Source organism: Salvia splendens, chromosome 2 (genome assembly GCF_004379255.2).
Source record: "Salvia splendens isolate huo1 chromosome 2, SspV2, whole genome shotgun sequence".
In the NCBI taxonomy this organism is placed as follows: Eukaryota; Viridiplantae; Streptophyta; class Magnoliopsida; order Lamiales; family Lamiaceae; genus Salvia; species Salvia splendens.
In genome coordinates this window covers 11,915,976-11,932,426 of record NC_056033.1, presented here as the reverse complement: position 1 = coordinate 11,932,426, position 16,451 = coordinate 11,915,976, and the positions used below count along the sequence as shown (strand labels likewise).

Genomic DNA, 16,451 nt, shown 5'->3' with positions numbered 1-16,451 from the left:
AAGTAGCGGCAGTGACCGGTCGATTGGTGCAGTGCGACGGCGATCCGCAGCAGGAAAATTGGAAATCTCGTTTTAGATGTGGTGAGAGAGAGAAGGGTCGGCGAGAACTTGAGGGTGACGGAGCTTTTATTTCCTATTCATTTTGTCTATATGTTTAAGCTTAACTTGGGAAAGAAATGAGAGAGGATTTGGGGATTCTTGAAAAATCTTGGCGTATTCTGTTTTGAGAAAGGAGGGGGAGAGAATACACGATGAATTGGGAATGGGAGTAATGGATTCCTAAATTGTTTTATTCTTTTAATATTCCTTTTTTTTTACTTTACAAAGTGGTTTGTGATGAATCATGGTGTACGTGTGTTTAAAGGTGGGAGTATAAAGTTCTTTTATTTCTTTTTGGGTCAACACTTTAATTGTTTTGGGCATGAGTTGTTGTGGGTCACTTTTAATTCTTGGGCCAAATTAATTAAATCCTTGGGCCGATAAATTAGTTGTGGGGAATTATTTAATTAATTTCCGGATAATGTGAAGGTTGAATAATTTATCCCAAGTCCGAAATAGATATATTTTCGAGGAGAAATAATTTCGATGATTTATGCGCTTAAATAATTTTGAGATTTTAATTCGATATCATTAAGAAAATACGAGGAGCCAACGGAGGAAATTAGGGGCGTAAGCGGCCGCCGAATAATCGAAAACCGAGATAAATCGAGATGAAAGACTTTGCTTAGGATGCATGCATTTTTAGTTATTTGGCTGAAACAATGTGTTGATTTATCTATTATATAAATTGTTAAAGGTGAATCATTGCAAGGGAATCGCGATCGCAAGGGAAAGAACATAATTTCGAATTAAGCACGCGAGGTGGGCTTTCTTTTTAAATAAGGGCTATGCCCTAAGTATATTTTTATGTGAAAATGATATGAATATTTGTCATGCCATGTTTTGTTTTATTCTATGGAACCTATCTGATGTGGCTTTTGCCATCAATGGATAATCGAATTCGGGTCTGTCTAGGGAGTGAGTCCCTATTCAGGCTAGTGTACACCTATGGAGATCGTGAGCCGTCTTTTGGGTCGGCCGGTCTAGTGACTTGGAATGTGGCCACATTCCTTGTCATCAATGGATCAGATATGGTAGACATCTATGGGAAAATGACTGATCAGTCGAATTTTACAATGGAAATGATTTTAGTGTCTCGGGCATTTTCAAAGTTAAACCCGAGGTCACTCAATGGTGGCATGATAAATACTTTTTATAAAATGATTTCGGCATGAGTCCACTGAGTGCATCAAGTACTCAGCCCTGCTTTTCTTTTAAAAATTGCAGGTTGAGCGTGATGGGTGCGGTGGGTGTTGAGCAAGACCGTTGAAGAAATTTAAGTGTGTAGAATGTGTCATGTCTTCACACGTGGCATATTCCTTCTCTCAAATGCTTCCGCTAAGTAGCTGTCCTTCTTTTATCGTTAAGATAATATTCATTTTGAGTTGTTGATTGTTGAGACACTCTGATTTTATTCGAGCTATTCCCATTTGTTTCTAGCTATGGTTGAGTTGTGTTGATTTTCCCCTTTCTTCCCCGCTTCTCTAATCCTCCCCTAGTCGCGATCTACCGTGTTTTCTATCCTTAGAAAATGCGGGCGTGACAAAGTGGTATCAGAGCAATTTTTCTTTCCGCTCTGGACCCGAGAGTCTTTTTCAGTCTTAGTCTAGACTTGTTTCGCTAGACTAAAATAATAGTAGTAATAATAATAATAATGATAATAATAATTATGCATTGAAGGCTCAACATCCCGCTTCGCCACGCTCAATCAAGAAAGAGGTAATTTATTTTTATGAAAAATTTTTATGAGAAAGTTTTCAGGAAAGAAGAAGAGAAACTATGGTTAGGAAAAACAAAGTATGTTTTACAATGGGATATATGAGCTATGGACATGGTTATGAAAACAAAGTTTGTTTTACAATGGGATAAAAGAGCTATGGTTATGAAAACAAAGTATGTTTTCCAATGGGATAGCAGAGCTATGGTTATGAAAATAAAGTATGTTTTACATTGAGATAGATGAGCTTGGCTTATATAAAAAAATATATGTGTGTGTTTTGCGAGAAGATGAAAATCTATGGTGATAGAAAGATGTATGTTATGCAATGGGGTGATTTATCTTTTATGAAAAACTTGATCAATGGAAATACTGTGTTTATGAATTATTCAAAAATTTTTGAGTTTCGAGAAAAATAGTTTTAACTTTTTCGTTTGGAAAATTGAGCTATGGAAGTATGATGATATTTATGTTATGAGGTGCAAAGTATGATGCGTTATTCTATGGAGTGTTTTATACGATGGATGAAAGTTTATGCGAAAGTATATTTTAGTTTTGAGTCAAAACTTTTACTTTAAAAGTGAGATGTGGAAATTTTAGGAGAGTGTGAAAGAGTTTGAAGAAAGCTTTTGTGTCAATTTTATGAATGCAAATGTGAGGTGCGAAAGTGTTTAGCTATAAGGTGTGAAAATATTGTGTGTTTATCTTGTGGTATGAATGACGTTAATTGTGGTAGATGTTGAGATGAGAGATGATGAAGTATGTGGCGAACATAGAGTGCTTATGTTGTAGGCTAGATTGAATACACGCGAACCGTAGTTTTAAGTTGAGATAATCTATCACTTTCCCGAGTGGCAAAAATGAACGAGAATCTGAAAGTGTGGGGCGAATCCCTAATTTATCAAAAATACGAGGCAAGGAAAATCGAAGAATGAGAAGAGAAGTCATTATTATGATGTATGAAAAGATATGAAAGTGGTGAAGTTGGAATATGAACAACCGTACTAACTCGTGTGCCTATGAAACAGAATGCCACCGAGACGTGGACGTGGGCGTGGAGATGGACGTGGACGTGGTCCACGAGTAGGGCGCAATGGGGAGGAACGGTCCGAGGAGAGTGTTGGAAATCAACCCCCGCCACCACCACCACCCCCACCTCCACCTCAAGAAAAAGGATACATCAAGACATTTTTGAAGCAAAACCCCCCACGGTTTGATGGACTTGGAGAGCCACCAAAGGCAGAGGCCTGGATACGCGCCCTCGAGCGTATATTCGAGTTTATGGAGTGCACAGATAGGGAACGTCTCGCTTGTGTGACTTTTCAATTAACTGGGCCTGCCGATTTTTGGTGGGATACTAAGCGAAGAACAATGAACCCCGCACGCCGTGAGGCCCTGACATGGAATGAATTCAAGGAGGAGGTGTACAACAAGTACATTCCCATGAGCTACAGACGGGCAAAGATAGTTGAGTTCCACACCCTAAAACAAGGAAGCATGAACGTGACGGAGTACGACCGTGCTCTTTGTGAAATGACCCGATATGCACCTGAGTTGGTAGACACAGATGAGAAAATGGCCGAAAAATTTCGTTCTGGTCTTAGACACGAAATAAGGGTAGCCGTGGCCAGCCGGAGAGGAGTTACATACTCCGAGATTTTGAGTTGCGCTTTAGATGTGGAAGAGGCACTGCCTAAGGATGAGATGGTAGCGAATCCTACACCACCAACACCACAGCAACAACATAACTCTCGAGACAAGAGAAAATGGGATGGGGATCAGGGTCCATATGAAAATAAGAGGCAACAACATATCCAGACTGCTCCCAATCAGAGGGGTAATTTCCGACCTAGGATTCCTCCATGCACTATATGCTTTAGGAACCACCGTGGAGAGTGTAGACTCAAGTTTGATGGATGCTACAACTGTGGTGGAAATGGTCATTTTTCTAGAGATTGTCCAAGTAAGAATGTTGGAGTCGGTGTAAGGCAAAACGACCAAGGACCACGCCCACAATTTCAAGCAATTCAAGCCGACCCAAGAGGAGACCCAGCTCCACCCCCAAATCAATAGTAACATTGTGGTTGCGAGGAATACGCTTGAGAATTTGAAGATAAGATGGAGAGTACTAGGAAACGCTTAGTTATATTTTTGCAAATTTCGGGACGAAATTTTTGTTAAGATGGGTAGATTGTAACGCCCGACTTTTCCCTTTCCTTTAAGTTGTTTTTAGATTACTGTCGAATTTTTTTTTTAGCCAACTATCGTTCCGTTTTATTTTGAGAGCCTATGGAATTTTTTTTTTAAGAAGCTGAAATATTAAATAAAGATTCTATAGAGATTATCCTCCTCCGTGATCTGCAAATAAATAACAAATAAATTCTAAGTTGATCCCAAAAAAAAAGATTGATTCGAAAATCACACCTCCTCAGCCCACGTTAGAAAAACCGCTCCTCTCTTCCATGAATCTCTCCCATATCTATCAACCACCTCCTCTCTATAATATTCCCTTCACAAATCAGTTTCCTCATTCTATAAAAAAATCTGAAAAAAATAGAGAGAAACCGAGACTCCAGTTTGATATGTGGTTGTCTATCCAACAAAGGTAATTTCTTCACAATCCCATGAATACGAACCTCCATATTTTAATTCCATGATACCAATTCTTGAAATCACAGTTGAGAAGAAATAGTTCGAGTAAGAGAGCCGAGAGTCCCCAAATTGTTTTCCTGCAACTCTTTGCAACAAAGGTATACACTTCTTCCACCCCATTCCTATTCCATTCTTGTGCATATCATGAAATCTGAAATAAATCTCTAATCGAGTAAATCGAAGCAACCAAATTAAGAACCGGACATAAATAAATCAAGAACGAACCTTTAATTGGGAAACGGGGCTAATCGGGGAGGACCGAGGCCGCCCAGTGGGCCGACGAAGGAAGTAGCGGCAGTGACCGGTCGATTGGTGCAGTGCGACGGCGATCCGCAGCAGGAAAATTGGAAATCTCGTTTTAGATGTGGTGAGAGAGAGAAGGGTCGGCGAGAACTTGAGGGTGACGGAGCTTTTATTTCCTATTCATTTTGTCTATATGTTTAAGCTTAACTTGGGAAAGAAATGAGAGAGGATTTGGGGATTCTTGAAAAATCTTGGCGTATTCTGTTTTGAGAAAGGAGGGGGAGAGAATACACGATGAATTGGGAATGGGAGTAATGGATTCCTAAATTGTTTTATTCTTTTAATATTCCTTTTTTTTTTACTTTACAAAGTGGTTTGTGATGAATCATGGTGTACGTGTGTTTAAAGGTGGGAGTATAAAGTTCTTTTATTTCTTTTTGGGTCAACACTTTAATTGTTTTGGGCATGAGTTGTTGTGGGTCACTTTTAATTCTTGGGCCAAATTAATTAAATCCTTGGGCCGATAAATTAGTTGTGGGGAATTATTTAATTAATTTCCGGATAATGTGAAGGTTGAATAATTTATCCTAAGTCCGAAATAGATATATTTTCGAGGAGAAATAATTTCGATGATTTATGCGCTTAAATAATTTTGAGATTTTAATTCGATATCATTAAGAAAATACGAGGAGCCAACGGAGGAAATTAGGGGCGTAAGCGGCCGCCGAATAATCGAAAACCGAGATAAATCGAGATGAAAGACTTTGCTTAGGATGCATGCATTTTTAGTTATTTGGCTGAAACAATGTGTTGATTTATCTATTATATAAATTGTTAAAGGTGAATCATTGCAAGGGAATCGCGATCGCAAGGGAAAGAACGTAATTTCGAGTTAAGCACGCGAGGTGGGCTTTCTTTTTAAATAAGGGCTATGCCCTAAGTATATTTTTATGTGAAAATGATATGAATATTTGTCATGCCATGTTTTGTTTTATTCTATGGAACCTATCTGATGTGGCTTTTGCCATCAATGGATAATCGAATTCGGGTCTGTCTAGGGAGTGAGTCCCTATTCAGGCTAGTGTACACCTATGGAGATCGTGAGCCGTCTTTTGGGTCGGCCGGTCTAGTGACTTGGAATGTGGCCACATTCCTTGTCATCAATGGATCAGATATGGTAGACATCTATGGGAAAATGACTGATCAGTCGAATTTTACAATGGAAATGATTTTAGTGTCTCGGGCATTTTCAAAGTTAAACCCGAGGTCACTCAATGGTGGCATGATAAATACTTTTTATAAAATGATTTCGGCATGAGTCCACTGAGTGCATCAAGTACTCAGCCCTGCTTTTCTTTTAAAAATTGCAGGTTGAGCGTGATGGGTGCGGTGGGTGTTGAGCAAGACCGTTGAAGAAATTTAAGTGTGTAGAATGTGTCATGTCTTCACACGTGGCATATTCCTTCTCTCAAATGCTTCCGCTAAGTAGCTGTCCTTCTTTTATCGTTAAGATAATATTCATTTTGAGTTGTTGATTGTTGAGACACTCTGATTTTATTCGAGCTATTCCCATTTGTTTCTAGCTATGGTTGAGTTGTGTTGATTTTCCCCTTTCTTCCCCGCTTCTCTAATCCTCCCCTAGTCGCGATCTACCGTGTTTTCTATCCTTAGAAAATGCGGGCGTGACAATCATGCTAAGAGTGATGTGTTTCGTAAACAAGAGTGAAGTAAAATCATGCTAAGAGTGATGTGTTTTGTAAACAAGAGTGAAGTAAAATCATAATAAGAGTGATGTGTTTTGTAAATAATAGTGAAGTAAAATCATAATAAGAGTGATGTGTTTTGTAAACAAGAGTGAAGTAAAATTATAATAAGAGTGATGTGTTTTGTAAACAAGAGTTAAGTAAAATTATAATAAGAGTGATGTGTTTTATAAATAAGAGTGAAGTAAAATCATGCTAAGAGTGATGTGTGTATTAATTCATGATAATCACTTATGCTAATCACTTGAACAATGACAACTAACATCCCCGAATCATGAATAATATACACACATAGAAAGGAAACACATGTTTATCTCAAAAAATATGAAAAAAAGTTCAGGTTAATTCAGTTTCATAATTATATGCCGATTTATTACACTATCCAAAGTTCCATACAATATACACTACTAACTTCCGCAAAACTACTCAGCCCCAAAACAAAACCTTCATAACTGAAAAAAAAACATAAAAAATGAAGAAAATAAGAAGAAAGAAAAGGTAAAAATCATGGATAATCTGGAAAAGAGTTATAGGGGGACTAAACGCCTTAAACACATGGAGCAGTAGAGTTTGCGCTTAGTTTTGAAAAAGAGCGGCACGAAGCAGAATCTCCAGTTGCTCTGCACGTCCAACGCCTGCACCATTCCGCCGCAGTAGGGGCACGCACCGCCCGCCACCTACCGCCCAATCACCCTCTCGTCTCGGCGCATGTTCGGCTGCGGCGGAGAGGCCGGTCATGGCGGTGGCTGGAGACAATTCAGATTCAGATTGTACAAATTGCGCAGAAGATAATTCACGTTGATACATTTGAGATATTGAATTCCAAAAATGCCCTTTGGCTATTATTTTTTATAATAATCTGCAAGATTATTTAAGCCATAAGATTAATTTGGAGTATTAAGATGTGTGGCTGAGATTTGTTCTCTAGTTATACACTTAAGATTAGTTATACATTGATCACTATCGTATATATATATATATATATATATATAGGGATGTATTCATTTCCTTTTCCTATATTTCCTCCTGTCTCCTTCTTAATATCAGCCATTAGATTAGAGAAATGGACGGTCAAGATCAACATTGGGTAATTAATCCCGTGTTGCATTATTTGTCCTATTTTGTGCATTATGAGGGTACAATAGTAATCTAATCTAGGCTGGAAACCGCTACGAATAATGCACCACATGGTCACGAGTAATGCATATAATTGCCTATATAATGCACAATATGTGAACTGCAATGCATACGAACAAGATGTGCTGTGTTATGATGTTTGACACACGTTTCTTGTTTCCCCTAAGGGTTTAATAAGCTTAGGGGCTAGGGTATAGTACGTAGACATGTATGTAATCTTCACATGGTAACGAGTAATGCATATAATTGACTATATAATGCACAATTTGTGAACTGCAATGCATACGAACAAGATGTGCTGTGTTATTATGTTTGACACACGTTTCTTGTTTCCCCTAAGGGTTTAATAAGCTTAGGGGCTAGGGTATAGTACGTACGCATTAATAACAAATTATAAAACGATACGAATAATTCACCAAATTGTCACGAGTAATGGATGTTATTAACTATATAATGCACAATATGTGAACTGCAATGCATACGAATAAGATGTACCATGTTATGATGTTTTACACACGTTTCTTGTTTCCCCTAAGGGTTTAATAAGCTTAGGGGCTAGGGTATAGTACGTAGACATTACTAAATACACGTATGTAATCTTCAATCCGTTGATTAACCCATATACACAATACCTCTAATAATGCATAATATACTGAGATAATGACAATTAACAGCTACATAATGCACTACCTAAACCAAATAATGCACATACGTATATTCCAATAACAACAATTTGTTAGTAATGTCTACGTACTATACCCTAGCCCCTAAGCTTATTAAACCCTTAGGGAAACAAGAAACGTGTGTCAAACATCATAACATGGTACATCTTATTCGTATGCATTGCAGTTCACATATTGTGCATTATATAGTTAATAACATCCATTACTCGTGACAATTTGGTGAATTATTCGTATCGTTTTATAATTTGTTATTAATGCGTACGTACTATACCCTAGCCCCTAAGCTTATTAAACCCTTAGGGGAAACAAGAAACGTGTGTCAAACATCATAACACAGCACATCTTGTTCGTATGCATTGCAGTTCACAAATTGTGCATTATATAGTCAATTATATCCATTACTCGTTACCATGTGAAGATTACATACGTGTCTACGTACTATACCCTAGCCCCTAAGCTTATTAAACCCTTAGGGGAAACAAGAAACGTGTGTCCAAACATCATAACATGGTACATCTTATTCGTATGCATTGCAGTTCACATATTGTGCATTATATAGTCAATTATATGCATTACTCGTGACCATGTGGGGCATTATTCGCAGACACCAAAATGTGGCAGTTACTTTTCCGTCAAATGTCAATAATAACCCTGTAATGCATACAACCACCTTCTATAATGCAACACGGAACCAGTTTTATAGAATCAATCTGATCCGTTGATGCCTTAGATCTAACACGTAATATTAAAAAGGAAAAAGGATCTAAGATGTGAAAAGGAGAATAACGCTCCCCTATATATATATATATATATATATATATATATATATATATATATATATATATATATATCCATAATATTTTTATCACTTCACGAATTTTTATACGAATACTAAGATTAGTACTTGAAAATATAGTTAATAGTCTTGACACGGGTAGGAAAATGCTATTTTCACATTGCATGTTTATGGAGAAACAGATAATCATGATACGATATGTATAAACAGACAAACATGAATGCATATTTAATCATGGTTGGTATAAACAGACAAACATTAATGCATATTTAATCATTAATGCATATTTTTCTAATGAAATTAATACTACTATTTCTCAATACATAATATTTTATGAAAACAAATAGGACTATATTCCTTAAACTAGATTGAAATTTTTACAAAAATAAATACAATAAATTTAAATTATCAAATTATTACTCCATTCATGCTAAAAAAAAGTAGTTTCATTTTAATTCATTCACCAAAATTAGTGCACTTCTATTTTTGAAATACACCCATTACAAAAATTAATGATATAGGAGTATATGAGTGTCATTATAAAAGATGTAAATTAATATTTTATCTCTCTCATATTTTATTAATTTATATAAAATCTGTATCCGTAAGAGAAAGAGGAAGGGAGTATACCATACGAGCTTAAATTAATCACCGATTCAAGTTTACAGGATTTATATGCAACTAGATTTAGACAAAGCTATGAAATAAATCGAGTATGAACTATATGTACGGACGTTCGTTGGGATGTGATCAATTGCTAACTAATTAGTAATCTAAAATTAGGACTAATTTTTAATCATTAGATTAGGAGATCTAGTGATTGATATAATGTCAAGTGAATTATATTTTAAATTTAAATAATTATTAAATAAAATTAAAGGGTATTTCAATTGTCTTTTATTAAAATGATCTTAAAACTTTAAATTTACGTAACTCTCTTGATTTAATTAAATTATTTTTTCGCAAAAAATATAGTATCAAATTAAAGGTAATTTTATAAGGATTCTAACGAGATCTCAATTGCATATGTTCCGACGACGTTAGGATGATGAAATTTGATAATTTTTATTTTAGTTTTCGTATATGTTGATAAGCAGATTTTTTATCAACAAATAAATAATTTTTTTCAATATTATGTATGTAAAATCTCAATATAATGCATGTAAAATGTTAATATAATGCATGTAAAATCTCAATAAAACTGTGTTGATATTTTCGTGTACTTGTGTTGAAATACTCATGTCATTGTGCTGATATAAAAAAAACATGAAAATTATGATATGATAACCAAATGACGATCTTACCCTTCTATTAATATTTTGTCTATTATTTATTGAAATTCGTAAGATTTAATCTCATCCATTCATTTTAAAATCTAAGGGTGGAGATTTGGTCTTGATTTTGGATTATGATGTAATAAGCAATATAAGAGGACCCGACGTCCCTTAATATAATTTTCATAATATCCATATATTTATTAGTATTTGAAAAATAAATTGAGTTTTAATTTGAGTAATAGGGATATTTTGTTTGAAAAATCAGTTATATGTGAAATTAATGGCCACATATATAAATAGTTTGTCATGACGGCACGTAATGTAATGGGTAGCCGAAAATTAGATCAATATTAATTGGGCCAATTAGTGCCATGTGATACTCTACGTCGATTTCCTAATTTGCCATACATGACCATTTCTAAGTGACGTGTTAGATTTAAAACTGCAACAATTAATTTGATATTCGGTTCATCGTTTAATGCATGTATCAGTATGGTACTGAAAAATTAATCTCTACCGACGGAATACTGTTGAGTAATTTCAAGAACATTTTTATGATGGGAATGCTTCTAGTTATATTTCTCAGGACCACTAGAAGTACATTTATAATTTTGACAAATATACCTTGTACATTTCATTCAAAAAGACATACTTGTACGTGTATACGCAAAAAGTACTTAAATAGTCGTTCTGTTCTTTGGTAGTTGAGTCATTTTTCAATTTTGGAACGTTCTATGCTAGTTGAGTCATTTCTCCTTTTAGCAAAAAATAACACATTTTCTCGCTCTTACTTTATTCTTACTCCTACTTTATTTTCTCTACTTTTTCCTTTAACCTATTTTATTATCTATTTATTTAATACATTATACATACATAGTTTTCTTAATTTCCATACCAAAAAGAAAATTACAGCAAAACAAAGGGAGTATTAAACACTTGGCACTATTCACATTTATTATTTTTCTTTATCATTTACTAATTATTCAGTTTTTTCTTAAAAATTTTATTGCTAAAAAAAAAATTACATAATTAAAAATAAATTAAAATTATATAAATAAAAAAGCTAATTATGGGTAATGGTCCTATGGAGCCTTTTAGGGTAGCAACAATTTAGTGGTGTTGCTCATCTAACCTTAGCTGAAACCAGAAAAAGTATACTCCCGTTCCACCATAGGTGAGTCGTTTCTCCACTTTCGGAAGTTCTTTTATAGTTGAGTAATTTCCTTATATGATAGTACTAATTAAATCACTTTTTCTTTCCCACTTCATTCTCTCTACTTTATTCACTTTCTACTTTTTCCTCTCTTTTACTTTTCTCTTCCTCCATTTAAGGCCATCCGCAACGCTGTCTCTTATCCGTCTCATCTTTTAACTATTCATGGGCCCCACTATACTTTTCACTCCATCTCTTAACTAAGAGACAACACCTGCAACCCTCCATCTCTTATCCGTCTTTTAACCATCTCATCCCTTAACTATTTATTCAATTTCATTTTTTATTTTTATTTCCAACAAATTCAATTAAAAAAACACACTTCATTAAATAAAATAAAATAAAATTACAACTTCAAATTCTAAAAAAATTTAAAAAACACATAATTAAAATCCTAAAAAAATATTAAAAATACATAATTTAATTTCTTCCGCGCACTCTACTGGTTGCCAAAGTTTGCCCAAATGTGCTCCATTAGATCATCTTGGAGTTGGGCGTGGGCGGTAGAATCACGTGTCCTTACCCGAATAGACAACCGATCTTGCATAGACGGATGCACTCCACTGCGAGGCGGACTACTTGCGGTAGAGCTTTCCGGGGTTTCAGGGTCGAACCAATTTCCCGCCTCAGGTCCTTCGTCGGCGACAATCATGTTGTGTAAGATTATGCACGTATACATGATGTCGACTATATTCTCCATAAACCACGTATGAGCCGGGGCTTTGATAATGTTGAAACGAGCTTGGAGAACCCCGAACGCTCTCTCCACATCCTTGCGAGCAGCCTCTTGCTTCTGCGCAAAAAGAGCCTTTTTTTCGTTCACCGGCCTGTTGAACGTCTTCACGAAGGTTGGCCACTTCGGATAGATGTCGTCGGCAAGATAGTACCCCATTTTATACTACCGGTTGTTAGCGATGAAGTTGATGGCCGGTGCTTTACCATTCAAAACTTCGGTGAAGAGGTTGGATTGGTTGAGCACGTTGGCGTCGTTGTTCGATCCGGGGACCCCGAAATACGCATGCCAAATCCATAGCCGGTAGTCGGCAACGGCCTCGAGTATAACGAAGGGGTGGGTGCCTTTGTGGCCACTCGTGTATGACCCCCTCCATGCCACATGGCAATTCTTCCATTGCCAATGCATGCAAACGACGTTGCCAATCATCCCGGGGAATCCGTGCACTTCTTCGTGAAGTCGGAGCAGAAACTGACAATCTGCCGTGATTAGCTTCCGAAGAAATTCTTCGGTGAAGGCTGTCCGAACGCCTTTGCAGAACTTTATCAAACACATTCTCCCAGTGCTTTCCCCAATGTGCAGGTATTCGTCGAACACATCCGCCGTTTGTCCAGTAGCAAGCTGATGGATTGTTGCAGTACATTTCTGCAGCGTCGTGTGACTGGGACGGCCAACGGCGTCGAACCCTTCTTGGAAGAACTCTTCCCGGGCTGCCAATGTATTTGCGATGTGCATAAATAGCCGTTTCCGCATGCAGAAACGGCGATGGAAGTAGGTCTCTCCCCATACCGGGTTGTCACAAAAGTAGTCGCGTACCAACCTTGCGGCGGCTTCCTCTCGGTTACGATGGTTGTAAGTCCGGGATCGCCTTTGAGGCGCCGCAGCTTCCTCCTCCTGACGTCGATCTTCTGCTAGCGATTCTTCCATTATTCGACGCATTTGCTCAAATAGATCAATGAATGGATTAAATTTGGGAGAAGAATAATGTTTTGAGATGAAGAATGTAGAGTGTTTGAGAGTGTTTGAGTGAGAATAGAGAGTTTTTTTTGGTGGATTAATTTGTGGGAATGATTTGATATTTATAGAAATGATTGGGGGCTTAAAAATATTATAAAAAAAAGTAAAAAAATTTGTAAAAAACAGCTATAAACGGCTAGTATAATTTTGTGATTTTTTTTCAATTTTTTTTCTGAATTTTTTTAAAAAATAATAAAAAATACATTTTCAACGGAAATAAACAACGCCCACTCGCGGGCCGGCGAGTGGGCGTCACGGACGAACCGCAGCTCGCCACATCGCCAATGCGCGTGGTGAGACAGCTCGCCGAGTGTCTCTCCGAGACAAGTTACGGGACGGGATGGGGACGAGACGGAGCCTGCAACGCTGTCTCGCTGCCGTCTCGTCTCTCCGTGACTAGATAGGGACCGCAACGAGACGCGTTGCGGATGCCCTAATACAATAAACGACTTTTTCCTCCATATTAATTTTCTCTTCCGTTGCAGAAGTTCCTTCACTGCACAGAGTTTATGGAATCTTTTCTCTCTTTCTCTTTCTCTTTCTCTTTTTTTACTTTATCAGTTATGGGCTTCAATACTTTTTTTTTCTTTTCCATTACTACGAATTACTAAATATCTATTTCATTTTCAATTAGCCTATTAATATGGGACATAAATGATTAAATTTGATAAAACATAAATTTGAATACTATTTGGAAGATAATCAAAATGTTAAAAAATAACTAATCTACCAAAATAAATGATTGATTAATTACTTTAGATTATTTTTTTATATATTCATATCAATACTACTATCATTTATAGTAAACACCCTTATTTGGATTAGTCTCTGCCGACAATTGGTTGCTCATATTTACAATAATTACAAATTTTTGAACCTATATATTGTTATTACTAACAAATACGCAAGCAGCTCATGGCTTCAGCCTATATATAGCCTCAATGCAAGATCACTAATATTCACTCGCAGCAAATTCCAATCCCAAAAAAAAAAAAAAAACAAGCGGAGTATAATTTAAGGCAAACATGGCTGGTTTTGGAGAAGTTAAGGTAGTCTGTTTGGTGGTGATTGCGGTGGTGGCAGCGGCGGCGACAGCTCCTCACGCCGAAGGCGCCATCTCATGCGGACAGGTAATGAGCAGCGTGTCCCCCTGCCTGGCCTACCTCCGTGGAGGCGGAGCGGTGGCAGCGCCATGCTGCGACGGCGTGAAAAACTTGAACAAGGCGGCGGCCACGACAGCTGATCGGCAGGCCGTCTGCGGCTGCGTAAAATCTCTTGCGCCAAGCATCGGTGCCAAGCCAGATTTGATTAATAGCCTCCCTGCAAAATGTGGAGTCTCCTTTCCCTACCGCTACTCCCCATCCATGGACTGCTCCAAGTAAATACAACTCTCCCTCTATTACTTTTACTATTTTTTATTCAATTTTGTGATTTGTGTTTATATGTCTCTACAGGGTGCAGTGATGGAACTTCTGCAACGGAAACGTTACACCTATCTATGTATAGTGCGATAAGAATAAGATGCAAATGGGGTTGTAATAATTTGTGGTTGTGTCAATCTTAGGATCTCCATCTGGAGTCCGATCCGTATTAATACTTTGTGAAATAGTAACATTGATAATTGATAAAGCGAACTTGTCATTTCTTAATCAAGCTAAAAAGTTTTGGATTCATACAGATATCCAATCCAATTGTAGTAGTAAAATATACTCCCTCTGTCTATGATTGAAAAAGTCATTTGATTCGTACAAATTCTAAGAAATTGTTTGTTTTTTGTAAAGTAAAGTAAATGGAGATAGTTAATGGTCTGTAGAAAAAGTTAGTAATATTTTTTTTGGACGTCCCAAAATGGTAAAATAGATTTTTAAATTGTGGACGGATGTAGTATATGTCACTACTGGAAGGAAGAGAGGGTTTCTCACAATTGCAATCCATAATCTCAATGATCCTCCAACTTTTATTTTTTTTTTGACTATTCTAAACTTAGAGCCCCTATTAAGGGCAATCTCCCTTAATGGGTATGGAAAACGGGCGTGGGAAGGGTTTCTCAGACTCGATGAGGGGGCTAGGTCGGGGATTTTCTGTTGCAGGGGCATAGTTAATTCTATGCATCTCTCAGATGAATAGTGCGGGCCATGGTTAATTACTAGGGCTCATCAGTCCTAGAATTGAGCCTATTTTTTGGCATATCAATTATCAAAGAAGGTGAACACGCCCTTATTTATTTGTTTGTATAGTTATACACCCTAATTAAAAAAAGAAAAATAGAACTGTAATCACACGGAGATTTCCATCCAACGGTGACTATGATTTTGAAAAATAAAGAATCTGCTATAAATATCACACGTCCCAAACTCTAAAACTCAACTCCTTGATCGTATCTCTCTCTTTACCATTGAGAAGTTGTAATGGCAGTTTCTAGAATAATTGCACTCCTCGTGGCGGCGTGCATCCTAGCATCCGCGGCAGCCCGCTCTCCAACCGCCGCACCGTCACCGGCTCACGCTCCTAAGAAGGTCACGCCTCCGCCTCCCGCAGCCGTCAAAGCACCTCCTCCGCCGCGCCATGCAGAAGTCTCACCAACTCCATCCGTTGCCTTGCCGCCGTCGCCGAGTTTGGCTCCACAGCCGTCTCAAAATGGCGCCGCTGTAAGCAGATTAGGGTTCGTAGCCGCAGCCACCGGTTTCTTAGCCGTTGCAATTATGGCATAGGTGTTTTAATCTCTTCATAATCATCTATCACTCTTTAAAGTTTTTGTTATCAGTTATGAATTGACAGTATCTATTTCGTTTTAATTTTCGATGGATGAGAATATTACATTATTTATGTTCCCGTTAACATTTTCATTGTTACATGTGGTCTCTCTACACTGAGTAGTTAAGTTCGAAATTCAGAATTGATTAGTCTATTTTTCTTGCGTTGGGCATACAACTCAGATTACAATACAAATGAATTGATGTCAAGAATAGGCCACCATTTTTCTGTTTATCATCAGCATTTTCTTCATGATTTCATTGTTGCACAAGATGGGAAATTACCTACATCTTTGCAATTTTTTTTATGAATAACTAAATAGAATATCCTAAGAACTTATCGACATGTTTATGAAATTATTATTATT

The 16,451-nt window shown here is 37.1% G+C and overlaps 2 protein-coding genes across 2 annotated transcripts; both read left to right on the top strand.

Annotated features, from left to right (window-relative positions):
- Positions 1-14,245: 14,245 nt before the first annotated feature.
- LOC121788341 (non-specific lipid-transfer protein 1-like) lies at positions 14,246-14,959 on the top strand. Its single transcript, XM_042187052.1, has 2 exons — positions 14,246-14,708; positions 14,785-14,959. The coding sequence occupies exons 1-2, from the start codon at positions 14,356-14,358 to the stop codon at positions 14,792-14,794; spliced, it is 363 nt and encodes a 120-aa protein (XP_042042986.1). The 5' UTR covers positions 14,246-14,355; the 3' UTR covers positions 14,795-14,959.
- Positions 14,960-15,738: 779 nt separating this feature from the next.
- On the top strand, positions 15,739-16,041 carry LOC121773816 (classical arabinogalactan protein 1-like). Its single transcript, XM_042170732.1, has one exon. It carries the CDS (start codon positions 15,739-15,741, stop codon positions 16,039-16,041), a length of 303 nt encoding a protein of 100 aa, XP_042026666.1.
- The last annotated feature ends 410 nt before the right edge of the window (positions 16,042-16,451 follow it).